This window comes from Armigeres subalbatus, chromosome 3 (genome assembly GCF_024139115.2).
Source record: "Armigeres subalbatus isolate Guangzhou_Male chromosome 3, GZ_Asu_2, whole genome shotgun sequence".
Classification (NCBI taxonomy): Eukaryota; Metazoa; Arthropoda; class Insecta; order Diptera; family Culicidae; genus Armigeres; species Armigeres subalbatus.
The window spans coordinates 74,457,461-74,483,775 of record NC_085141.1 but is presented as its reverse complement, the minus strand read 5'-3'; the positions used below and the strand labels follow the sequence as shown (position 1 = coordinate 74,483,775).

Sequence of the window (26,315 nt, the reverse complement as noted above, 5' to 3'; positions counted from 1 at the left end):
TCAGACCCTTAACCGTAAATAGTGTACATACTTCCCCACAAAAGGCACCGAACTAACATCGCAATGTGGTTCCCATTTAATTCCAGGATCAAGTGGTTCAACACAACTCGAAAACCGGTGTGATAATGAGCAGTACGGCGCTGGCATTGCAAGCCGTCACCCGACATCAGGCCGGTAACTACACCTGCATTGCATCCAACGTGGAAGGCGACGGAGAGAGCAACACCGTGGACCTGAAAGTGATGTGTAAGTACTCCATTACACATTGCCATCTAAACCGAAGTTTTCCTATGATTATTCTGTAATTCATCGTGTCAAGTTGACGTGTGGCCTAAATTGTGAAATGATGATGTCATTTGCGGAGCACTCTCAATCTGATTACTGACGTTCAACGATTGCCGTGTACACGACAAACAAATAGACATCTTATTCTTGGGCACAAGTGAAACTGCTCTAGGGAAGAATCTTTCTTCGCTGAACCCGATTAGCGTTTACGTGCAAGGGTGCAAGGCGGTATGTTTGCCTGTAAAAAAAATATACTCAGCGAGAAACATTCTGCAAACAACGTAGCACCGTCTTGGTATTAAAAATGTATACTCACAAGATCGTCAAGCACACTGCTCGATGACTGCAAATTGACTTTCAACAACATCGTATAGTCGATAAGTTGTACTTGGGCGAAGCTGCTTCTGTACTCCATATCGAGAGTACTCTAGGCCAGGGGTTCGCAATTTTCCAGCTGTGAACCACTAGTTAAAGCGTTAAGATACAATCTAATTGCAAAGCATAACGAATTTTAAGTCTCTTAATCTTCGCTTCCAATGTTTTATTTCTTAATTTAATTATGAAATTCTTATATTAGCCGTTTTGCTTCAACGGATCTTACTGTGCTTTTTATAGCAAGCTTTTTCCTTTATTTTTGTGATTGGTTCGTCTGCACTCAAAAATAATCTTAAATTAATATATCCATATTCATTCATATCCGAATAATTTATTTAGGATACTGAATTCTAGAGTGATACTTTCTCCCAATCTGGACCCTAGAACAAAAAAAAAATTGCCAACTCCTGGTAGCTACTGCCATAAGCATATGAACATAGTTGACATTCATACATTCTCGCATTCGGTACCACTTTTTCCCACGCGACATAACCAAGATTCCTTTCTTTTGCGAATTGTAGCGACGACAACCTACGACAACGATGGCAGCTCTATTTCTCTATCATTCCGCACGAAAGCGATCCGGGAAAAAGAAAGTGGAAACAAAGTACTCAACATCATTTTCCTTTGGTTGCCTTCCCCCGTAACGGCCAGGCTGGCCTGCCTGTCGTCGTGCGCGTTGGAAGCAGTCTAGTGCAAAGAAACTATATACAAATTTGTTTCCATTCTGAAAGTGAGGCGACAACGGAACGGAGCTACGGCACGGCAGTTAGAGCGGGCGCGACTCTAACAAACTGGTCGGAGTAACCTCTTGAACCGAAACTGGAAGTGTACCTATTTTGCTACTCCCTGGTAAATTGAGCCATGATGGTGAATTCTTCGTGACCTTCTATCTCTCTCTCCTCCGGTCGACGTCTAACGACGAACCTCATAGATCTGGGCATGTGTTCAGCGAGTAGACGATGCCATGAAACTTCACTGTTGACAGGCAGGATCATGATAGGGGCCCGTGTGCCTTTCGACAGCATCGAAAAATGATGCTTGCGATAATAATGTTAGTGGCAATTTATGGAACGGATTACATAGTGTATATACCCGTGCTTCGAAAGGTTCTGATAATACAAGGGGAGCAGGTCGCAGCCGTATAATATTAGAGATGTAAACATGATTTGGTCGGAAATCGAATGAATCTATCATACGATATTCAGGTCAGAGACCAGTTTTGAAACATTGGTTTCTGAATGAACATAACAATCATATCAAATGTGCACATATTTCACATGCTTCGATCATTCCCATATTTGTTTGATACCAGTTTATGAATCAATTTGTTTAACTTTAATAACCTATTAAGTTTAATATTCCTTTTTTTCTGGAGGCTTTTAGCTTTTTTGATCTAAAGATCAGTTTTGAATTAATAAAAGGTTTATTTTACAGTCGACGCAACCTTTGGGATAGTCGAGTCCAGTTTTCCACGGAACGGGTTCCGGAAACCCGGAATTTCTGGTCCAAAAAGGCTATCGTCGAACTACAACATAAATCAGTCTTTCGGCACCTCAAGCTTCTCAGAATGCGACGGCCACGGAACAGGTTTCTAAAACCCGGTATTTGCAGTTAGATGTGTGCGCCGCCGACAACAGTTTTTGACATTACGGCGCCGGCGAAATTTTTTTTTGCATCGGCGCGCCGCTGTTCAAAATCTATCACGTCGCTAATCAATAATTTCTCACGCCGATTAATAGTTTGTAGGAGTCTACATTATTCAATTGTGTTATTACAAAGTAGATTAGGAATGTCTCAGTCAAAATTAAAAAAACGGAGGAAATTCGAAGAATTCTGGGAATTTTGAAGTCTTTACAAACTCCGAATAAATAACAGCAAAAATTGCAAAGAATTTTCCGTGCTTTTTCAACAGATATTCCCGAAATTAAAATTCACAGAACTTCCCGATGAAATTCCGAAGAAAGTCCCCAGAAAATTCCACAAAATTTTCCAAGCGGCAGCTTGGTGATTCTCATAGTTACTCGACAACTTTACGAATTAGCTATATGGATCTCCCTCAGGGCTCATGTTTGAGCCCCCTTCTTTACAATTTTAACGTTCGAGACATTTATGAATGTCTCATGCCGAATTGTCCGATAAGACAACTTGCAGATGATTGCATTGTATCCGTATCGGGGTCAACTGCGGTTGATCTGCAAGGACAATTGTAAAATACTCAGGATAATTTGTCTACTCGGGCTTTGAAGCTGGGTATCGAATTCTTTCCGAAGAAAAATTGAGATGGTTGGTTTTCTAAAAACATAAGCCGGCAAGGTTCCCGCTCCAACTGTTGGGTGAGACAATCAATCACAGCATGTCTTCTAAATATCTCGGGGTCTGCTTCGACTCGAAATGCACATTCGAGAAGCACATTGTGTATCGGACACAAGAAGGCCAGAAACGAATTAACTTCGTACGAACAATAATGGGAACATTGTGAGGAGCGCAACTTGAGGCTTTCGTCACGCTGTACCGAACAACCATTAAATCCGAACAACTGCTTCCAATCCGCGACTCCAATCCGCTGCTGAAGCTTCAACGGATTCAGTACCGCTGTCTCCGTATTGGACTCATAAAATGAGTCTGGAAGTACTTGCGGGAGTACTGCCCCTAACAGATCGTTTCACGGAATTATGTATAGCTCCGGTTGCTCATCCGTTGTGTGGTTCTAAATCCATTGATTATTGACAACTCTTCGAGAAGATGCCCGAATAAAACCGTCAATCTCGCTTTATGAGTATTTACCACTGATATATAACGCAGGGGGTAAGTCCATCTTCGTTTGACAACAATCGTGTTAACTTCTAAGACCCCCTCAGTTCCTCTGTATTTTTTTATCTATCCATGAAGCAAGAGGTTCATAGAATACCAGACTTCTTTCGTGGGGAGGTCCTTTATGTGCAAGCAAACACGGACACGCCAGCTAGGAGAGAAGCTTTTTCACAGATTGGTCAAAACCGGTTGACTCCACTGGCTTCGATATTTTCAATGTTTCCCAGAGCCCAGTTCTGTGTATACTGCTGAGTTTGAAGCTAGACACTAGTCACTCAAGCAAATCGCATTCCTACCTACTGACAGCTTTTCCATCTTCACCGAAAGTCTAAGTTCCCTAGAGGCTGCTCGGTCAATGAAACTTAACGGAAAGCTTCGAGTGCTTTATCAAAGCGGTCTTACACAATCACCATGTCTTGGGTCGCTTCTCATTGTCCACATATTACGTAAGCACTTATGATAGATTATTAGTCAGTTGTTTTCTTCCAGTTGAATGAAATCTCACATGGGAAAGGGGGGTTGAAAAACTTAGAAAAAAATGCTTAAGTAATAAATGTTCGACCTCCAAAAATGTCTTCCTCTTATTGTCTATCGTTAAGCCCCATTCATATGTCTTCCTCTCGTCGTTGTCTTCCAAGAAATGTTTTTCTCACGTATTTATTTGGTAGGCACTCTGTGTTCTTAACCGCTTCTGTATCGTGATCTACTGTGGTATTCTGCTGTACATTATCCAAACAAAATCTATTTTCAGACATCCATAATTCGTTATTGTTGTCGTTCCCAGATCGTTGCTTTGTTCGGTTGCCATTTATCGAGGTACGTTGAAAGATTTCCTCCGATAAGAACAGTTTTGTCAGTCGTCATCAGACAGCCGTATCGGTGAGGCGCGATCCCCCAAAACGCCACCGTACAGACAACGACTGACAAGGATTTGGTGGAGGGGCTGGGAATCGAACCCATGACCATTCACTTATAGGGCGAAAGTGTAACCAACTATGCTGCAGGACCCCCGCATTCCAAGAAAATTATTGTTTGTCCCGTTACAGATGTGAAACATCGCCAAGAATGTCAATTGTGTGCAATGTAATTAATTAAAGGTATCTGGCCTTTAGACAGAAGACTACTAGGCCGAAGGTAATTAGACCGAATGGTCATTAGCCTAATGGTCATTAGGCAGAAAGCAAAGTGAAAAGTGGGAAATGAGAAGTCAGTGCTTCCATTTTTAGTCTTCTTTATTACTTTTTTGAAAATTAAAAGGATGAAGGAAGAAAAGTATCCTTCATCCTTCTAATTTTTTATTCATCATAAGCCATTTCAGTCGGCGGCGGCGACGGCGTGAATCGGCGTGGCGATTTTTTCATCACGTTTTTCTAAGATTTTCTTTTTGCATTTTTTTCGGGATATTTTCACGACATTGAAAGAATAATCTTTTGAATTTCGCATGAAAAATCTATTGAACTTCTCCAGAAAAATCCAAAAGTTTTTTCCAAAATTAGGAAAATATTTTCGGATTGTTTGAAGTTTCGAGAAATCTTTGGAATTACCAAGAGAATTTAATTTGAATTTCCAAATAATTTTTTTTGGAATTTCAGCAGAAAATTTGTCTCAATTTACATGAGAAACTTCAGAATTTTCACAAAAGAAATGTTCTTAACTTCTACAGGAAAAACTTCGGAATTTAATGGAAAGATCTTGTTGAGTTTCTGTTGAGTATTCTTCCAAATTTGCACAGAACATTATTGACAATGGTAGTAGACGAGCTCGGTGGTCTAGTGGCTACCGCTTCTGCCTTATAAGCAGGAGGTCGTGGGTTCAATTCCAGACTCGTCCCTTTCCAACTTTGTATTTCTATCTCAGTCCTTTCTGTGTTTCACGTTCTACCAAAACGATTCCTACTGTTATAACCTCGCTACACAATCCCAAAACCTCCCGTGGCACCTATGAGAGGTCGTAGAGTTCTCTGCATCTTTCTTAAGTAGATGTGCAACAAACCATCCTTCCCCTTCCTCAACAATCGCAAGGACGTGGCCAGGACAGATCTCGACCATTGGAGAGTGCATTGCTTCCATCTAAGAGATAGTGATAAGCCCCAAATAAATATCTGCGGTAACGGATGAAAGTGATGCTACTCTCACACAATAGTCTTGGCTTGTACTTGGCTATTCGAAATAATTGGATTTCTACGGGAAATTCTGTGTACAGTAGACGTTTGATAACTGAAATAAATAACTCTCTGCAATGCTTTTAACTGCATTTCGAAAGTTACATCACTTTTGCAGTTATCTGAGCTGAGCTTCAAAACGATGCCAAAGTCGATGATAGCTGCATAGCGGTGAACAATCAGATGCACTTTTATTTTGACGACGTCTGACAATTGTTTGATGTCTAGAATGCGTCGCAGTTATCAAACGCCATTTACTAACTGAAACAAAAACATTGCAGTTGCAGTTATCGAACGACTAGCGTATTGTCCATAAGAAATTCTTGGGAAATTCCATTGGCCGAAAGGCGTATGTCCGAATTGGTAATTTGACTGAAAAAGTCGTTTTCTCTAACAGGTCGTTTGGCCGAATAGGTCATCATGCCGTTTAGCCGATATGGTCGTTTGATAGAATGGGTCATTTGTCCGAAAATATCGTTTAGGCCAACATGTCATACGGCCAAATGTCAATAACTGAATAGGTAATGGTCCAAAATATCCATCCGTGACAATGACATTTACGTTGAAAAGGCCTTTTGTCAAACAACCGTTAAACGAAATTACGCAACCTCTCTACTTTTAAGTCGATACTGGCATTTAAGCCAAAAGCCATCTAACATCTATCCAAACCCCATTAACGTTTATCCGGAACTGTTATCAGGTCAAAAATGTAGTTCGACCAAAAACGACATACACCCGAAATGGACATTCAGCCGAACTGGTAATTGGCCGCAAAAATCGTTTAACCGAATAGATCATTTGACCGAAAATGCCGTTTGGTAGAAATGGTAATTTGGCCCGAAACGTCCTTTCTGCAAAACAACCCTTCTGGCTGAACGGCATTTTCTGTCAAATGACCTATTCGGCTAAACGTTTTTTTGGCAAAATGATCAATCAGCCGAACAACACTTTTTAAAGAAGGTTGCAGAAAGGACATTTTGGGGCTAAATGACTCTTTCTGCCAAATACCACATTTTTTACCAAACGTCATTTTTAGTCAAACGATGTATGATGGTCAAACGACTTTTTCACCCGAACATTTCAGCCAAACGACCTGCTAGGGTAACAACTTTTTACAAGTCCTTCCAAACTTTATTTTAGCTGTACATCGCTTTCGGCCAAACTACATTTTCGGTCAAACTAGTTTTGATCTGATAACAGTTTCCGTGAAACGTTTCACTAAATAGTACTCGGCCAGATGTCTTTTGTGCTAAAGTCCAGTATCGACTTAAAAATAGAGAGGCCACGGAATTTTGTTCAATGGTCAGTTGACAAAAAGACCATTTCGCCAATCAAGTGGTCATTTCTGACCATATTACCCGTTCAGTACGAGGTTCAGTCATTGAAATTTGGCCGTATAACCCCGTTGGACCAAATGACATTTTTGGCCAAATGGCCCATTCTGTCAAAAAACTATATCTGCTAAATGGTATTTTTGAGCAACGATCGTTTCGGCCAGACAACCTGTTAGGGCAAACGGGTTTATCTGCCAAATTACCAGCTCGGCCGTCTGTCACTTTCGGTCAATGGAACTTACCAAGAACTTCTAATTGAATCCACTGAAAATTTGAATCGGCGTGGAAAATTATAGATCAGTGGCGTGACAAATTTTAAACAGCGGCGCGCCGATGCAAAAATGTCGGCGGCGGCGGCGTGCCAAAAACTGTCGTCGGCGCCGGCGTGGCGCGACAGCGCACACCTCTACCTTCATGCTTTCTTATCATCTGTCATATATCGCTTCTTACTTCTGTCGTCTTCTTCCTTCTTCTTTCTTCCTTTAACGTTCTTTGTTTATGCTCCTTCTTTCCGCTTCCTCGTTTCTTCTTCCTTCATCATATTTTCTCCTTCTTCTGGCTTTTTTATTCCGACTTATTTCTTGCTGCTTTCTTTGTCTTTCTTCCTTCTGCCTTCTACTTTCTTCCTTTTCCTTCTGAATTCTTATTTACTTCTTCGTTCTTTGTTCAACCTCCTTCATTCTTTATAATTCATTCTTCCATCTTCCTTCTTCGTTTCTTCTTCATTCTTCCTCTTTAATCTTCCTTCTTCCTTCCTCTTTACTCTTTCCTCCTTCTGCAATCTTTCTTCTTCTTCCTTACATCCTCCTTCGTCCTTCTTCCTCATTCTTTCTTCCTTCTTCCTTTAACGTTCTTTGATCGTACTCCTTTTTTCCTCTTTCTCCTTTCTTCTTCCTTCATCCTTATTTTTCCTTTTTCTTTTTTTTTTCTTTCGACTTATTTCTTGCGGCTTTATCTTTCTTTCTTCCTTCTCCCTTCTACTTTCCTCTTTTTCTTCCTAACTTATTCTTCATTTCTACACCCTTCTATCTTCTTCCTTTCTCGTTTTTTGTTCAACCTACTTTATTCTTCATACTTCTTTTTTCCTTCTTTTTTCCTTATTCTTTCTTCTTCCTCTTTAATATTCCTTCTTCCTTCCTCTTTACCCTTTCCTCCTTCTGCTATATTTCTTCTTCTTCCTTACTTCCTCCTTCTTCCTTCTTCCTTCTTCCTTCTTCCTTCTTCCTTCTTCCTTGTTCCTTCTTCCTTCTTCTTTCTTCCTTCTTCCTTCTTACTTCTTCCTTCTTCTTTCTTCCTTATTCCGTCTTACTTCTTCCTTCAACCTTGTTCCTTTTTCTTCCGTCTTCCTTGTTCCTTCTTCTTTAGTTTTCTTCTTCCTTTCTTTATTTTTCTTCTTCCTTTCCTTCTTTTTTTTCTTCCTTTCTTTCTTATTCTTCTTCTTTTCTTTCTTTTTCTTCTTCCTTTTTTTTTCTTTTTATTCTTCTTTTTCTGTTCTTCCTTCTTCCTTCTTACTTTTTCTTCTTTCTTCTTTCTTCCTTCTCACTTCTTACTTCTCCCTTAGTCCATCTTCTTTCTACCTTCTTCCTTTTTCCTTCTCTCTTCTTCCTTCTTCCTTCGCACTTGTTTCTCCTACCTTGTTCCTTCTTCTTTCTTTGTTCTTCTTCCTTGCTTCCTTTTCTCTTCTACCTACTTCCTTCTTCCTTTTTTCCTTCTTCCTTCTGCCTTCTAGCTTTTTTCTTCTTCCTTGTTCTTTCAGCTTTCTTCCTTCTTCCTTCTTCTTTTTGTTTCTTCCTTTTTATTTCTTCATTCGTTTTCCTTCTTCCTTATCCCTCTTCCTTTTTCTTTCTTTCCTCTTTTTGCCCTTTTTGCTTCATTCATCTTTTTTCTCACTTTTCACTTGTTCCTTCTCATTTCTCAATCCCCTCTTTCTCAATTTTCTTTTCTCATATATCACTTCTCACCTCTCGTTTTCTACTTACTAATCATGTTTCACTTCTCTTTTCTTATTTCTTATTTCTTATATCCCATTTCTAACACTACTTACTTCTCATATCTCACATCTCATTTTTCCCTGCTCTTTTTTCACTTCGCTCTTCTCACTTGTAACTTCTCACTCCTCACTTCTCACTTCTAACAACTTACAACTCATTTCTCACTTCTCACGTCCCACTTCCCACTTCTCTATTCTCACTACATGCCACTTCTCAAATCTCGTTTCTTACTTGTTATTTGGCCTAATGATCCAGCATCTTATTTAAGTAACCTAAATTCCATTCCTTTCCTACTATGTTGTATTCCCGCGAGTCTTTCGATTCCCCAAAAAAAAAACATGTATGAGAATCTTCAACAGTTTTTGATCACCGCTTACTTAACCTTTCGAACTTGAATTGTTTTTTTCCCGAGAAAACCCAATTCAAGTTCGAATGATGTATGAGAATCATTAAAATGTATTGATAAACGTGATTTCGGCTCCGTAACGCTTCATGGCAAATGAACATTTCAAATAAACGATAGTTCAACCTGTTATGTTCATTTTAATTGGCACAAAAAATAAATCTAGGAAAAAATGTACATAATGGTGTTATGATAGTACGAAAGCATATATTTTGTCATTAAGTAAATGTAGAATAATTGGTCGCCCATGAACCGACTCTTACTCACTGGGATTGAGAATTCGTACCACTGCTGAGTGTCAAATCTCGGAAACTGTTTTATTTTGTAGCATTTGGAACCGAAAATTACGAGTTTCCGGAACTTGTTTCGTGGTCATTGCATAACCAGCTCCACTCTACAAACAAACTGTGGCGTTTTTTAGACCACACAGAAAAAAATCCATGATAACAGTTACTATTTTGTAGATTACGCCATGTTTTTAAAACAACCACAAATTTTCAGTTAAATTAACCATGCATTCGGACAAATTCACCACTGATTCAGTTCATGTAACAACATTCCACCACGACCACAGTTGATTTTTACTGCGCGCATGGTAAAATCAAATGGGTTTGTTGTCTGCTGAAAATCGTCGGTGCGTATTCTTAAATTAACCCTCTGAATGGTAGTTTCGACCGCAACATTTGTTTTGCGTGTAGTTTCGACCGTTTGCGAGTACATATAAGATTCTGAAAAGTTTGAGGTGTCGGCGGATTGACTTATTTTGTCCACCTGTCCACTTTCTAGAACTACAGTTCACCTTGCTCACAGTTGAAACCGCTTGTATTTTAGTTGAAAATTGACCGAGAACGGACTGTTAATTGTCAAGATTCGGCCAGGCACTTTTATGGTTAATGTCATTTTTTTAAGTTCGTTTATTTGGTAGGCTCGGGCGTGTATAACACTTTACGGAGCCTCGGTTCCAATATATGTACAATAAATTAAATTAGTAAGCTGCTCATCCGGGCATTTGGCGTAAGGGACGATGTGGCATGTCGTCGTCTCGATCACTTAATCATATCAAAATTTTATCAGTTCATTCAAAGTTAATTGCCTATGTTACGGGCATTAAGCCACCCGGAGGGGAAATTAATTACTATGTCTGAAACTCGATTTATGCATATGCACAACATGTGATATATTTAGTTCGGAAAAGGTAACCACTCCCTTCGTTGGGGTTTGATCCCACGAAACCAGTACGCTAGACAGGTGCTTTCCCAACTAAGCTACGAAGGATCTCCGTCGTCCTCCGCAGCTTAGCGTGTATTGATAAAACCAATTTACCAGCACCAGGCACGTAGCCGAACTCTCGCAATCCATTTTCAGAACAGTAGAAGCTCACGAAATGTTTTTAAAACATTACCTACTGAATCTAATTCGGAGACGATGTTGATGCTATGGTAGGCCGTCATGAGTCTACAAAGATAGTATTCGGCGTTTTCTTGGAACAAGGTTCAAAATATGTAGCTGTTAAAATTTCGAGTTGAAATTTGTGGATGGTTGTTTGGAGAACGGTTCTGAACTGTGGCCCATTTTGACCTTTTGATTCAGTTTTGACTGCTTTCACTAGACAATTTTCAAATGTTTGGGCGATTAATATTCATCAAAATGTAATACGATATTTTAGTTTCAAAAAACGTTTTCATTAAAGGTGAAATATAGTCAGCAATTCAAATTTATCAAGATGTATATCATTTCCTATATCATAACATCAACATAATTGTATTGAAATTGACTCGCGATTAAAAATTAAGATTTTGAACGAGCTTTCGGGGCCTTTCTGATATAAATCTGTTTCTGATATAAATCTGTTACTATCTACTGGTCGAGGTGCTCGAGAATTGGTTAATGCCATTTGTTTACGCCGTCGATTTCATATTTAAAGTTATAATATCCTATTAGACATTCAAGCGATTCAGGTTCATCACTTTCAAAAAAAAAGTTGTTAGCAAATTAGTCGCATGACACTGAAATGGCACTGGTTTTGTAATAATAGTCAAAATACTGTTCCCTTTTTCAAACTTTTCATTTTCCACTGATTCTTCATTGGGTGATCAATTTTGATTATTAATGCAGTTAATGAATTTAACGCTTCATAACCGAATCGTAATACAAAAAGCTTCTTCCAAACATGTTAGAAAGGGTATACACGAGAATAAAGTCTCCCTCTATTGCACAAAACTTATCCTAAATTGTCCCAATCAATAACCAGATGAGGAAAACAGAATCCGATAACAACACACAATCACGCACCCATAAACTAGCCTGATAATCTGCTTCCACTCGGGCTGCATGACCTGTGGATCTCAAGCATAAACAATTACTTTTGCTTTTGCTTTCTGTTGCTGGAACAGCACACGTCTCCATAGTCCATCGAAAAGTCGAAATCATCAGCACCAACCAAACATACATTCCATTCGCTTAATTGCGTAACGTGCTTTTGGTTCTATCGATAGGACTAACTGATAAATACATCAGACAGGGTGTGGCAATGCGATATTTTTTTCTGGGAATCTTTCTGTTGTTCTTCAGAAAGTGAGTTTATTCCCTGAGGTCATCTGCTCACTTGTGTGAATTTTTATTCAAGAATTATCACAATTTACCTAAATCAAAGAACTATCATTTAAACGATTTCTACTTTGACTGAATTCGACAGATCACAAATCAAGCGACAAAACCAAAAAATAGCAAAACTTGTTAATTCAAAAAAAAAACTGTTGGCCAATTTTAAGCAGATTATTTATTGATGAGTTTCGAGTCGAGAGATGTCTGCTAACTGACCCGCCCTATTATAAACACAAGCAAGAATAAGTCCTTCGGGTTCCATATCTCAATTCAGCTCTGCTCGGAAACGAAGCGGCAATACCCAGTGCAAGCTGGGAATTGAAGCCCGACTTCTCGGTATTGCATGGGGAAAATCCAAATCAAATCAGAAACCTGGGTAGAATGCGACGAAGGTGGAGGCGAAAAATTCCGAATTCAGATTTCCACACCAATCTTGGCAGGTAAAACATTGAATCCGTTGCGTAAACAAATGATCTACCTTTTGCAGTTGTTGCGGCCTGGCTCGTTTGGCCACGCTCCCACCACCGGCCGTCCCCAGATGCTCTGCGCAGCAGTCTGACTCTGATTTACAGGTATCGATTATTGGCCGAGGAATGATTTTTCTTTTCAGGACTTGCGTCCGTTTTGTTGCTCTATCAGGACAATTTTGGTTTGTTTGCTTTTGTTACCCTTGTTGTATCCAATCCGATTGTGGTTGGCAAACGACATGAAATCTCTGGACATTTGCGACTTGATTTGTGGTCGATTGTTTTTTTAGGTTTAGTTTGAACGTGTACGGTAGAGTAACTCAGTTTTACATCTGCCGAATTTAATGGCATTGTTCTCTGCGAAGCACTTCCCAGAATTATGTTTTTCAAAGCTTTGGTATCTAGTACTGTACTCGACTTATAATTTGAGTTGCCCTTTCGAATGCAATGAAAACATATTTTATTTCTGCGATCGGAGATAACAAGATTTTTTTTTCATGTTTCGCAGGAAAACATAACGTTTGATCAGCGCCGTAGTGTGAGGTTGGCAGTCGTAAAGACGCCAGCCTTCATTGGGCGCCAGTCTTCATGGGGTGCCAAAATGAAGAAATATACAATGATAAATAGAATAATTTGATAAGTTAAGGAGAAACATAGTTAATAACAAACCGACAAGAAATTCTAAATTTCTAGAGAAGGAATATTTTAAGTTGAAGCAAACAAAATCACATTTTTCATTTCAACATCTACATTATTATTATTATTTATTCAGACTAAGGCCGAAGTGGCCTGTGCGGTATATAAGAGTCTTCTCCATTCGGCTCGGTCCATGGCTACACGTCGCCAACCACGCAGTCTACGGAGGGTCCGCAAGTCATCTTCCACTTGATCGATCCACCTTGCCCGCTGCGCACCTCGCCTTCTTGTGCCCGTCGGATCGTTGTCGAGAACCATTTTCACCGGGTTACTGTCCGACATTCTGGCTACGTGCCCGGCCCATCGCAGTCGTCCGATTTTCGCGGTGTGAACGATGGATGGTTCTCCCAACAGCTGATGCAATTCGTGGTTCATTCGTCCCTCCACGTACCGTCCGCCATCTGCACCCCACCATAGATGGTACGCAGCACTTTCCTTTCAAAAACTCCAAGTGCGCGTTGGTCCTCCACGAGCATCGTCCAGGTCTCGTGTTTGTAGAGGACTACCGGTCTAATTAGCGTTTTGTAGATTGTCAGTTTGGTACGGCGGCGAACTCTATTCGATCGGAGCGTCTTGCGGAGTCCAAAGTACGTACGATTTCCAGCCACTATGCGTCTCCGAATTTCTCTGCTGGTGTCATTTTCGGCAGTCACCAGTGAGCCCAAGTACACAAATTCTTCTACCACCTCGATTTCGTCACCACCGATGCAAACTCGCGGTGGGTGGCTCACATTGTCTTCTCTTGAACCTCTTCCTATCATGTACTTCGTCTTCGACGTGTTGATGACTAGTCCGATCCGCTTAGCTTCCCTCTTCAGTCTGATGTAGGCTTCCTCCATCTTCTCAAAGTTACGTGCCATAATATCTATGTCGTCGGCCAAACCAAATAGCTGGACGGACTTATTGAAAATTGTACCACTCGTGTTAATCCCTGCTCTTCGTATTACCCCTTCCAAAGCGATGTTGAATAGCAAACACGAAAGACCATCACCTTGCCGTAACCCTCTGCGGGTTTCGAAGGGACTCGAGAATGCCCCTGAAACTCGAACTACGCACATCACCCGATCCATCGTCGCTTTGATCAACCGTGTCAGTTTATCCGGAAAACCGTGTTCGTGCATGAGCTGCCATAGCTGGTCCCGATCGATTGTATCATATGCGGCTTTGAAGTTGATGAATAGATGATGTGTGGGCACGTTGTATTCGCGGCATTTCTGCAGTACTTGGCGAATGGCAAACACCTGGTCCGTGGTGGAGCGTTCGCCCATAAAACCCGCCTGGTACTGCCCCACGAACTCCCTTGCAGTTGGTGCTAGTCGACGGCATAAAATTTGGGAGAGTACCTTGTAGGCGGCGTTCAGCAATGTGATTGCGCGGTAGTTGCTACAATCCAGCTTATCGCCCTTTTTGTAGATGGGACACACGACACCTTCCATCCACTCCTGCGGCAAAACTTCCTCCTCCCAAATCTTGGTAATGACTCAGTGCAGCGCTCTAGCCAGTGCCTCACCACCGTGTTTAAATAGCTCTCCTGGTAGTTGGTCAACCCCAGGGGCTTTGTTGTTCTTGAGCCGGCCAATCTCCTCCTGGATTTCCTGGAGATCCGGAGCCGGTAGAATTATGTCCTGCGCGCGTTCTCCCAGGTCCATCACCATACCGTCATCTTCGTCTGCCACATCGCCATTCAGGTGTTCTTCGTAGTGCTGCCGCCACCTTTGGATCACCTCACGCTCGCTCGTAAGAAGGTTCCTGTTTATGTCCTTACACATATCGGGCTGTGGCACGTGGCCCTTACGTGAACGGTTTAACTTCTCATAGAACTTTCGTGTGTTATTAGCGCGGTACAGTTGCTCCGTTTCTTCACGGTCTCGATCTTCCTGCTGGCGCTTTTTCCTCCGGAAAATCGAGTTTTGTCTGTTCCGCGCCTGTTTATATCGTGCCTCGTTCGCCCTCGTGCGGTGTTGCGGCAATCTCGCCCATGCTGCATTCTTCTCTTCCACTAACTGCTCACATTCGCCGTCATACCAGTCGTTTCTCTGATCCGGGGGCACCGTGCCAAGTGCAGCGGTTGCGATGCTACCAATGGCGGATCGAATATCTCTCCAGCCATCTTCAAGAGATGCTGCGCCTAGCTGCTCTTCCGTTGGAAGTGCCACTTCCAGCTGCTGCGCGTATTCTTGGGCTAGTCTACCGTCTTGTAGCCGCCCAATGTTAAGCCGCGGCGTCCGACTTCGACGCGTGTTGTACACCGTCGAGAGTTTTGAGCGCAGGCATACTGCAACGAGGTAGTGGTCGGATTCAATATTCGCACTGCGGTAAGTGCGGACGTTCGTGATGTCGGAGAAGAATTTACCGTCGATTAGATCAACATCTACATGTGATACAAATTAATATCAATTTGAAGTTCATGCTATTTTTTGAAAATTTATGTGAGCAATTATCCACGCGGGGGGAGGGGGTATGTAAAACTGACCAGAACCTGTCTACGTGGTATATGAACAGCCCCTTATTTCATTAGGAAAGTTTGAGACACACAGATATGAGTAATAGCTGTTTGAAGATCTTACGGCATCGAAATAACATTATGAAAGATTTATCGGCTACATTCACACGCATCGCTGTTAGAGCTCAGAGGATTTGTTTTGAACTAATTTAAATTAGTTTTCCCATTAAACTTCAAATGCGTTCCGAATCCTACCAGCACACCTGTACCTGCCATTTCATATTCATACCCAACCCCGAATTCATGCAACTTGACTACGAACATCGACCAGACAGCAACGCAGCAGCACGCTCCGTCATAATTTAGAGAGTAATTTAAAATGCATTTAACTTTTCCAGGGCGCACAGGAACTTTCCTCTCTTTATCTTGTGTATTTGAAATTCAATTGCCAAAGCAAACACAGTGCCTCGATGGCAAACGTGCCATCTTTCATCTGTAAAGTATCTCGTAACCATCTTCTGCACCATTCTTGATTACCATCAGTGTCAGCATCATCCAGAGAAATTAACATTCAGCACTGTCTTCGAGATACCGAGTGTTAATATACCATTTGGCAATCAGTACGGAACTCTTGCGGCGCACTGTGAGGTGGTTTCAAATGAATCGATGGTCAGAAAATGCCAACTCGAACAGGTTTGATCACGTTCTGATTCTAGGAGGTTTGTTCTTCATAAACTCCGACAGCTAAATGCTTCAAAAAAGTTAAGTATTTTCGGAATTAAACTATAATTAGTATTTTTGACATATTGTTCTGTATAAAGTTGTCTAATCTTCTTCTTCTTATATACATAAAAATGGATTTCTGTCTGTCTGAACCTTATAGACTCTGAAACTACTGAACAGATCGGCGTAAAAATTTATATGCAGAGGTTTTTGGGGTTGGGAAAGGTTCTTAAGATGGTTCGAGACCCCTCCCTCCTTTGAAAAGGGGGGCTCCCATACAAATGAAACCGAAATTTCTGCATAACTCGAGAACTAATCAATTTTAGGCGAAACGAAGTTCGTCGGGTCTGCTAGTTATAAATATTTGAACCAGGATCACGCATAAAGCCCGTAGTTCACTCTTCGTCATATAGATGAATATTTGTCGAGTTCAGCCATCTAGCAAACTCTTATATATCGAAATGGGTATCAGGAAGACTTGACAAATATTTGCCATTATGACAAAGAGTGCACTGATAGCTGATATTTAGCTCCATGAAGCTTTCAAATTATAAATAGTTTAAAAAAGACATCGTGGACCTTCAAATAAAACACAGTGTTCACAAATAAATCACATTTATTGATAATGTTTTCCCTTATTTCACTTCCCAGCGCATATACAACCGTTCTCTGGTTATAGATTTTGATTGGTTCATTTTCAGAATTGATGATTAATTGACGTAGGACTACGATCGGTCTTTTCTATAACAAAGTGTTTAATAACATTTCATTATATATTTTTATGGACAAACACTCTATATTGTCGAATAGAGCTCCTTATTATTTGCCCAACCCACTCATAAAAAAACATTCCTGAGACATCTATGAAAGTAATGTGGGTTCCCTGCATCTTTACTAGTAGATGTTGAACTAACGTTCCTTTCCTCCCTTCCGTGATTGTAAGTACGTGGCCAGGTATACAACTGCTTCTGTATAGGAAAAGGTACTAATCCCTAGTACCAAATTGCGACAATATACACCCACGATTTGTAAAATCACCTATGCTATGCTAATACATATATTGTACTGAGATTGTGTTTTTCTGTTAATTGTGGATCAAAAGTTGGGCACTAAATATATTTTGTTGGTAAAAGATGGAAACTTAAGGGATTTTAACCCGACAATCAAAATTCATAAACCGAAACCAAGCATATTTCGGTTTTTGTCCACCAGTCCTTCCTCATTGTGCGGTGATACGATGGTAAATAATGTTCCTGTGTACAAAGACGACTGCTTCGACTGATGCAGTTGCAATCCGGCAAAATTCCATATCATAAAATTTCAGAATTTTAAATCATTTCCAGTCCCCTAACCAGCTCCCGTGTGTCAGCGCCGAAAAACCAAACCAGATTTAGGACACTTGTTTTCACACACGAGATAAGAGCTGAAGTTCCCACCGCACAGAACACCCCCAAAGTATGTTGGCAATTTAAACATTCATCTAATAAAATTTATGCGTCTCTCGAAGCCAGACAAGCAAAAAGCGAGCATCTTCTTGCTTTTTTTCTGTTAGGAGTCAGGTACACCATTCATGGCCATGCTTGGCTATGCCAGTTCCGTCGTTTGGGAAATGGAGTATCTACCGTAAAATGTGGATGCACTGTTCTCGTAATCGTGAGTTTATTGTTGTCAGACTTGCCTTCATAGGAACTGTTATATATGTTGGATGCAATAATCACAAAATCTTTATTTTCCTAACAATTAATAAGGTTATGCTTGTATTTTGCTATGATGTTGATATGCAGTCCATCGCTTTTTATTGTATAATTGAGCTGAGAGAAGTGAATGAGAGAAGGAAAATCAGTATATTGTTTTTTCGCCCCCATCCACGGTATGAGTTGTGCTTCTAGGGAACACCCTGAATCGCTTCATCCAAATTCTAAACGGAAGTCTAAGGATCCACAAAATCTGATCATGTGACCTTCTATCCCATTCATAACTTTACCAAACTAATACCACAGAAGTACGACTGCAAGTTCGAATGCTTCAAATCTACCGCGACATGTTGGAATTTGCGACACATTTGCCAACCTGAGACAGGAAGTCAGAAAATTTTGGTCGTGAACCACCCTACCACAGCGTTGCTAACTAACCACCTCCAGTCTTCCGTATCACTGTTGTATAGGACTTCGGATGCGAGCATAAATTTTTCCACAATCTATGTGTGTCCAGCCGACAGAGCAGCGGCCACCAGTATGACACATATTGTAGAGATTGTTCGTACTAGGAAAAGCCCCACACTTTACTCATCCGCTTGAATCCCAGCTTTGCCTGCATGCAGCAAGTACTAATTCAGAAACTACACCCAATGCAAAAGACCGTCCAGTAGGTCACCTCCAACAGTGACTCCATTTTTAAAAAGGAAAGCGGAATAAATCGAAGTGAATCTGAATACATAATTAATCGAAAACTTAAATAAATCCTACGCTTTTGGAATTTGGTAGCCAAATGGCATCAGACGGCGGTGCCAGGATCGACATCAGTTCACGAATCAAAAAAAGCAAGGGCTCCCTTGTCAATATTTGAATTTTTAATTCTATCGTTAAATTTCTGCTGCTCTTAAGACATGGTATGTATCAGTGAAGAATAGTTACCGAGAACAAGTATGGCCGACACGAGCCCCCACAAAAACTTGTGTACCAAAAGTAGCCTTTTTGTACACTAAAGGGCCCTCGTAAATTGTCGGCCCCGAGGATCACTTCCGGCCAGATCCACTTATAGGTGTTCATAAACAGATGCTTGCGATACATAATTTGAGCCTGGAGGCCTCACAATTGAACCTCAAACACCGTGCTCCAAAAGCTTTAAGTAAGAGCGGACAATATTTTGGAACCCAGCAGACCATCGTTCAAATTCCGAATGATATTTGGTTTGCTTTTCATCTTAATATTCTATTAGCATTGCCACAGTTATTAATTAAAAGCTTATCCATGGACATTATTGCATGAATATTTACAGTGGATACACTATGCCCAGGAAGTCGAGAACGTGTCCCACCTTTTTACTGAGATTATACGAAGGCAATGCCGAAGTCTCAGCTGTTGGGTCAATTAAACGTTTTGGGTAAACATTCATTCGAATGCGGTACAAGCGCATACCGTATAAGTGATTCAGGACCATTCGAGTCATGAAAGGTTGAAATACAAGAATAGTTTTACGGTTTCAGTTTCGCGCGTCTCGTTGATTGACGCCTCTATGTTACACAAAACAAATTCGTGTTTGCTCATTGCAGTTGAAAAGCTGTAACTGTTAAAGCACATTCATGTTTTTTTTTTGGGCTGGGACACTTATTTGTAAGGGTATGCCAACAAAACGAAACAAAACATTAAAAAAAAACTTATTAATCCACCTAGTGGTAATGTTGTCTTTCTCATGCATTATAAAAATAATTCTTTGGAAATAACTTTTGAACTCATAGTCCGCCAGGCCAATTTCGAATAGGAAACAAAAACAATGGGCAGGATTTCCAGTCGAATGGAACTTGTTGCTTAGTATACTTAGAATATGAGAAACGCACAAAAAGTTATTTCACCTAACATAATCGGATACGAGATTTTAAAAAAAAAAAAAAAGACCGAACGGGTCAAATAGCTAATTTAGCTTAGCTTAGCTTTGACTGACTACCCATATCTATGGTTGCTATTTCGTGATTTACCAGAATAGGTGAATTTGCACAAAGAGTCGACAAAATGATAAATTGGGTTTATTCAAACATTCCACAGCTGCAAAATGTAACTTCTTTAATAAACGATTTTTAAATATGGTGTCTTTGGCAAAGTTGTAGTGTAATTTATTATGAATTTCATTGCTGAAGACACCGAGTGTCCATCTATCATCGCTTTTGAAATACGGGCATTTTTTATGGACAGACTCTAAAATAACAGTATTTAAAGATATTTTCAAAACTAACAGTTTCAGGTCAATACAATGTTCTACAAAAATGTATATATAATCAAAATAGACCACTTTCTGGAAGATACCAGGGATGTTTTTTGCAAACATGACTTGTTATCGGCCCCAGCGTTCGTACTATCGAAGCAAAAAAAAAATCGAACAAAAATTTTTTTTTTTGCCTTTCTATTTATTTAGGAATGGTGTAATGTTTATAAAACCGCTCGGAAGCCAAAATTTCGATAGAAGGCTCTGTATTCTAAGCAAATTTATATTTGTATACAAGTAGTATACAACAGACCAGCATGACTCAGATTTTTCTTAAATTGGTGCCAACATATAGCATTGCGCAAAATTATCGTCCTTGTAAATGTGAGGCTATTGTTTTTATGTAATATTGTATGTTACTGCTTCGGAATATCCATAAATTACGTGTTATTTGTGACGTTTTAAAGATATGTTACACATCATGCATAATTATGCATGTTACTACAATGTACTATCGAGGGTACGCACTATCGAGGGTACGTACTATCGAGGTATGCCTGTATTATATTTGGCTTTTGTGTTTTATTTCACATCAGGACATCAACACTATTCTTAAAATATTACCTCAAGAGCGTAAGGGCGTAAGGGTTTAAAATGCACGTAAGCAACTCAGTGTACAACGCGTCCGCTCATGTGGTAAATATTGCTTGAGACGTGAGACATACACCAGTGCATTCAGACTTGTAAGAACAAAAAGTTAAAAACATACCACGTTCCAGTAGAAAAGAAGACTAAAAACAACAGAAAGGCCATCATCACCTTTAGAAACGGTTTGTATAGAAAAAAGGCAACACAGAACTTTTCATTAAAAAAAACAAATCACTTTTAGGGAGATCGATCATCTGACCACGTACTTAAAAACAGATCCGGATCGTACCTGGGTGTGACTAATATAAATATCAGAAAACCTATTACCATTGATTTCGTTTTGAAAACTGGATATGTGACATGAATGGTTTTGGTTCGTGGCCACCAACTCGAACAACATTCAAAGATAGATAATGTAACAATATCCCCTGTCGAATGCAACATGCCGCATCGAAATCAGCTAAAATTATGCACTCTATCAGCGAGAAACATGGTCGCGTAACGCGACACCATTTGCAGAACACTGTTTGTCGATCAGCGTAACGCGGTGGTGTTGAAATCAATCCATCGAATTTCATTGTAATTTCAATTTTTACTCACAATTTGAGTTCACAGCCTCATTTCGTTTTAATCTATACGAGAAGTGCTTGGAATAAATCGAGATTCCAAACCATATACCAGAGCTAAAAAACGCACTTGCATTGCAAACGACGAAAAACTTCATTTCAGCGATGGTGTCGCGTTACGAAATGCAGCGCGTTTCATTCACTATATATAAAGCAAGAAAACTTAAAATGAATAATCTATCAGAAAGGAAATTTTGTGAGGATTATTATAAAACTGTTTAATCATATGCCCTCGAAGCTAATTTTCAAATGCAGACCTAATTTCTCGCTGAAAGTCGGCTCCTCATGGTGTCGCGTTACGCTGGAATGTGTCACTACTTTTGAGATACTGGACTTTAAGATGACTTTTTCATACCAAATTCCATTTAGCCGAGCGAAACTGGACGTTTATCGAAAATGGTGTGCCCAAAAATGTAATTTGTCCGACCGAAAGCAACATACAGCCGAAAATACCGTTCGGTCGAAAAGGTCGTTTGACCGAATAGATCATTTGACCAAAATGCAAAGAATCCATTTCGACCAAATGGAAAACAACCATTTCGACCAAATGGAATTTTCTGCGAAAAGTGTCGTTCGGCTGAATTGATCACTTTACTCCATAACTCGTTTAGCCTAATAGGTTTTTTGGCAGAAAATGCCGTTTGGCCCAAAGGGTTGTTTTGCGAATAGGACATTTTCGGTAAACCAATTTCGATCTAATTGGCAATTGAAGGTGAGGTTAGATTTCGAAAAATTTCAAAACTGGAATTAAAATTTACGCAGAATTTTTATTATCAAACATTTTCTTCCGTTTTGAACACAAGAAACAGTGAATAAAATGCGTCAATCATCGATAAAATGATGATCCTTCGTTGTTAACCTCACTTTTATCTGCCGATAGCAGTTTCGGATAAACGTTTAAATTATGGATTTGTTTAGATGACTTTTAGCTTAAATTGGCTTACAAAGTAGAGAGGTTACGAAATTTCGTTCAATGATCTTTTGAAAATAAGGCTATTTCACCGTATATGTCATTTGGCCAAACGGGTAAATATTTTTGACCATATAAGGCCGATACAAATATTTAAAATCCATTTTGTCTCCCTCCCCTCGGTTTTTTTTGCCAAAAAATAATATTTTTAGGGGTAACAAAATAAAATTCGGACATTCTTTAACAAATCCGTTTTTTTGATTTTTTTTTATCATTTTAAAATTAATTTTTATTATCTCCCCCCCCTTGACTTTTTTAAGACCAGTAGGAAAAAATGTAAATTAAATATTTGTAACGGCCTTATCTGTTCGGTAATTGACATCTGGCCATGTGACCCGTTAGGCCAAAAAACATTTTCGGCCAAATGGACCTTTCTGTCAAATAGATATTTCGGGCAGATAACTTATTCGGTCAAAGGATTATTTCGGTCAAACGACCTATTAAGGAAAATGCCTTTTTCGGCCAAATAACCAGCTAATGAAATTTTCAAAGAATTTCTTATGAACAATTGACACTAGTCGTTAAATAAATGTTAAATAAATGTTTACGTTTCAGTTAGCGAATGCCGTTTGATAACTGCAACGCATTTTAAACATCGAACAATTACAATTAATTGCATATTATTCGACAAATCGGCCATACGAAAACCATTTTTTTTTGTTAAATAACTTGATTGTACATATACACAGCACATGTTTCGAAATGGACAAATCGATATGAAATTTGCGAAAAAGAATCCACGTGTCTTGGATGGACTCGAACCCTCAACCTCCTACTCTCTAGATAGGCGTGAAAACCCCTACACAACAAGACCACTTGAAGGTCACGTTGGCAGAAAAGCCATCAGAATCCGAGTACCAACCTCCACCGCGGTTAGCTCTTTTTTGCAAATTGAATATCTTTCGGATGCTTGATTTGTCCAATCTCACATGTGCTTTACTGTTGTATATCCACAGTCTAGCGAGTGCACATTGTTTATTAAACGAGAGGATCGTACTCTAACCGCGGTGGAGGTTAATTTTCCGATTAATTTTCGTTGAAATCCACATTTTATTATTGAAATTAACATTTTGAACAGAATTTCTCGTGAAAATTTCAGAGAATTTCCCTAAAAATCTGCAAAGAGTCTCCCACTGATATTCTGAAGAATTTTCTGTTTTAACGATGGCGAAACTAGCCTTCTTGATTTTTCTAGACTGAGCAAGCCAACATTAAAACATTCATTCTATTAGCTGCGCTCTTCTACAATTATGAAGAATTTTATGTGTAAATTCCGAAGAATATTCAACAAAAACTAAACAGGAACTTTCCGTGGATATTCCGAACATTTTCTTGTAAAGGTTTAAAACAATTTCTCATGTAATTTCCGAAGAATCTCCTGCTGAAATTTTCTTTAGGATTTCCTTTAGGAGCTTCTGTTGGTAATTACCGTAATTTCTGATAATCCTCAAAACTTCAAAGTAGTCCCCGTGAAAAATCCGAGAATAAATTCCAAATGAATATTTTGGAAAAACTTGAAGAATTTTTTGAAGAACTTCATCAGATTTTTCAAACGAAATTTAAAAGATTCTTCCGTTAATGTCTGACTTCCATTAATGTCTGACTTCCGTTAATGACTGTTTCGATCAAACAGATTCTGAGCATGAGCATTATGACCGCACAATTCTTAGTTAATTAGTTTTTTTTAAGGTCTATGGGATGAGAAATAACACTAATTCGCTGTCTCACCACGAGAAAAAAAAATAAACCATGCGCGCCCGGTGGCATATGAAAGCTGGGGAGAATCGTGTTTTAGACGACCGAACGGACTAGCACTCTGTACTTAATTGCTCGATAGCTACTACGAACTATTTAATATCGCGCTTGTTTCGACCGGAGCAAAACGCAATACATGTGCATGAGCCACCGAACACCAAATATATATTTTATTATTTTTACGACGACTAAAACAGGCACTGCACTTACTTGCTCGATGGCTACTGCAAACTGTTCGACTGATTCGACCAACTAGTTTTCGGTCTAATAGCCTTTCCGATCAAACGACCTTTCTGAACGATTTTGTTATCCGACCTCTAAATCAGTGTTTCTCAACCTTTTTGTGAAGTGGTAATTCTTTTTTCCTTGGTATTGCTTGTGGTGGAGACTTCAGTTTGGCGTGGCATTTCCAATCCAGAGATGGCTTCTCCGATTCTCTGTCCGGTCTAGGATGTTTTCGGGTTAGAAACATTCTCGACTTCCTGAGCATAGTGCATCTATTGTACTTGCCACATAAGATACATACTCATGCAATTGAGGACATAGAAAAGCTTTCAATTAAAAACTGAGGAGATGGTAATAGAATGCTAACAGTTGAAAATCAGGCAAAGTTCCAGTTTTCTTCAATTCTTTATATGTACACGTGATCAATAATCATGAACCTGGATGCCCACAGGGAACAATAGTTATTAAATTTTTATTTGGCTTGTATCTGTAAAAGCATCTGAATTTTTCAAATTTAATCACTTTCTTCCGTCGAGACCAAGGACTTTTGTATATTAACTGAGGATTTGAATATAGGATCGAGGATTTGAATTTAGGAGATTTCGATAGAAATAGATTCGAATGACTCGTTCCCCGTGTAAAACACATTTGAATTAACGGTTACGGATGTTTACACTCGTATCAGATGCCAGCCTCAATATCTGTTATCTGTGATTTAACCCAAACCTTAGGATTTTCGTTCAATCCGCAAATATAAACAAACAACCATGCGTTCACCATCATTTCTCATTTACTTGAGTCAATTGGCACCATTATTCGGGCGTTTTTCTCCAACCTCATTTGAAAACATGTTTTAAATGCGTTAGAATCTCATAAAAACTTTGATGTTTGAATAGGAGATCATCGTGAAATGTAGTTTGTTTCGTAAATGCAACATCTGCACGTTGCAACAGTTCAAAATTCTTGTTTTTTATCGGTGCAAACATCTAAAAAGCGTAAGGGGTCTATTTCCAATATAGACATACTCTAGAATTTTTCAAAATCTAGTCCTTCGTTGAAAATTGATTCATTTGATTGGATATAAAACCATACCTACGTCATGCCGAATCGCATTATTTTGCAATACTCAAAAATGAAGACCATTTTTCAGTTTGTTGAACCAACAGTTGATTTGGAAACTTATAAACTATTGGTTTCGAAATTCGGCTTACTTTTTTTCGTTCTTTGGCTAAAGGCTTTTTCTTCCTGAGAATTTATTTTTTAAATTTATTCATGAGACTTGATTTGTCAATGAGCGCATTTAAATCACCTAAAATGATTTTTTCCGAATTACCGCATACCTTTGCTTTGACATATATTTGACATATACCCTTCCCGAAAGATATACCAAAAATATGTTTCGGTGGCTCAGTGATAAGATGCGCTACTACAAAACAATTAAATGGTGGAGGGGGGTGGGTTCACTTGATATGTATATGTGAGAGTACACGAATGTGTAACATGGCTTAAAAAGCCTAGTGAAAGTGCGTAATAATGAATACTAAAATTTGTATCACCAATGTGCCAGTTGGGAGATGTAATGCCAATAACAAAACAAAAAGAGAAAACCTCCGCAGAGGCTATTATTTCCCTATTTTTAACGAACACAAAAATATGGGCTTGTTCCACTTTTGGAATGGAATCCTCTGGTTTTATTATGCTACACTGGATGCTTGAGGAAATAGTTAGTTTAGGTTACATAGATAACATAGATTAAAAATAATTATGGCCACGTTTGCAACACGGGTTTTGAACGCTCAGATTATGATGTCTGATATTACTAGTCCAACGCTGCACCATGATTGTAAAATGGCGGCAGCTCGAATGTAGTTGCACGT

General features: G+C 39.5%; 1 protein-coding gene across 1 annotated transcript in view; it reads left to right on the top strand.

Annotated features, from left to right (window-relative positions):
• Positions 1-26,315, top strand: part of LOC134227305 (contactin-4) — a 1,204,188-nt gene that overhangs the window by 973,038 nt on the left and 204,835 nt on the right. The window contains exon 11 of the mRNA XM_062708688.1: positions 87-246. Within this exon, the coding sequence (XP_062564672.1) occupies positions 87-246 (160 nt within the window). The remainder of the gene's footprint in view (positions 1-86; positions 247-26,315) is intronic.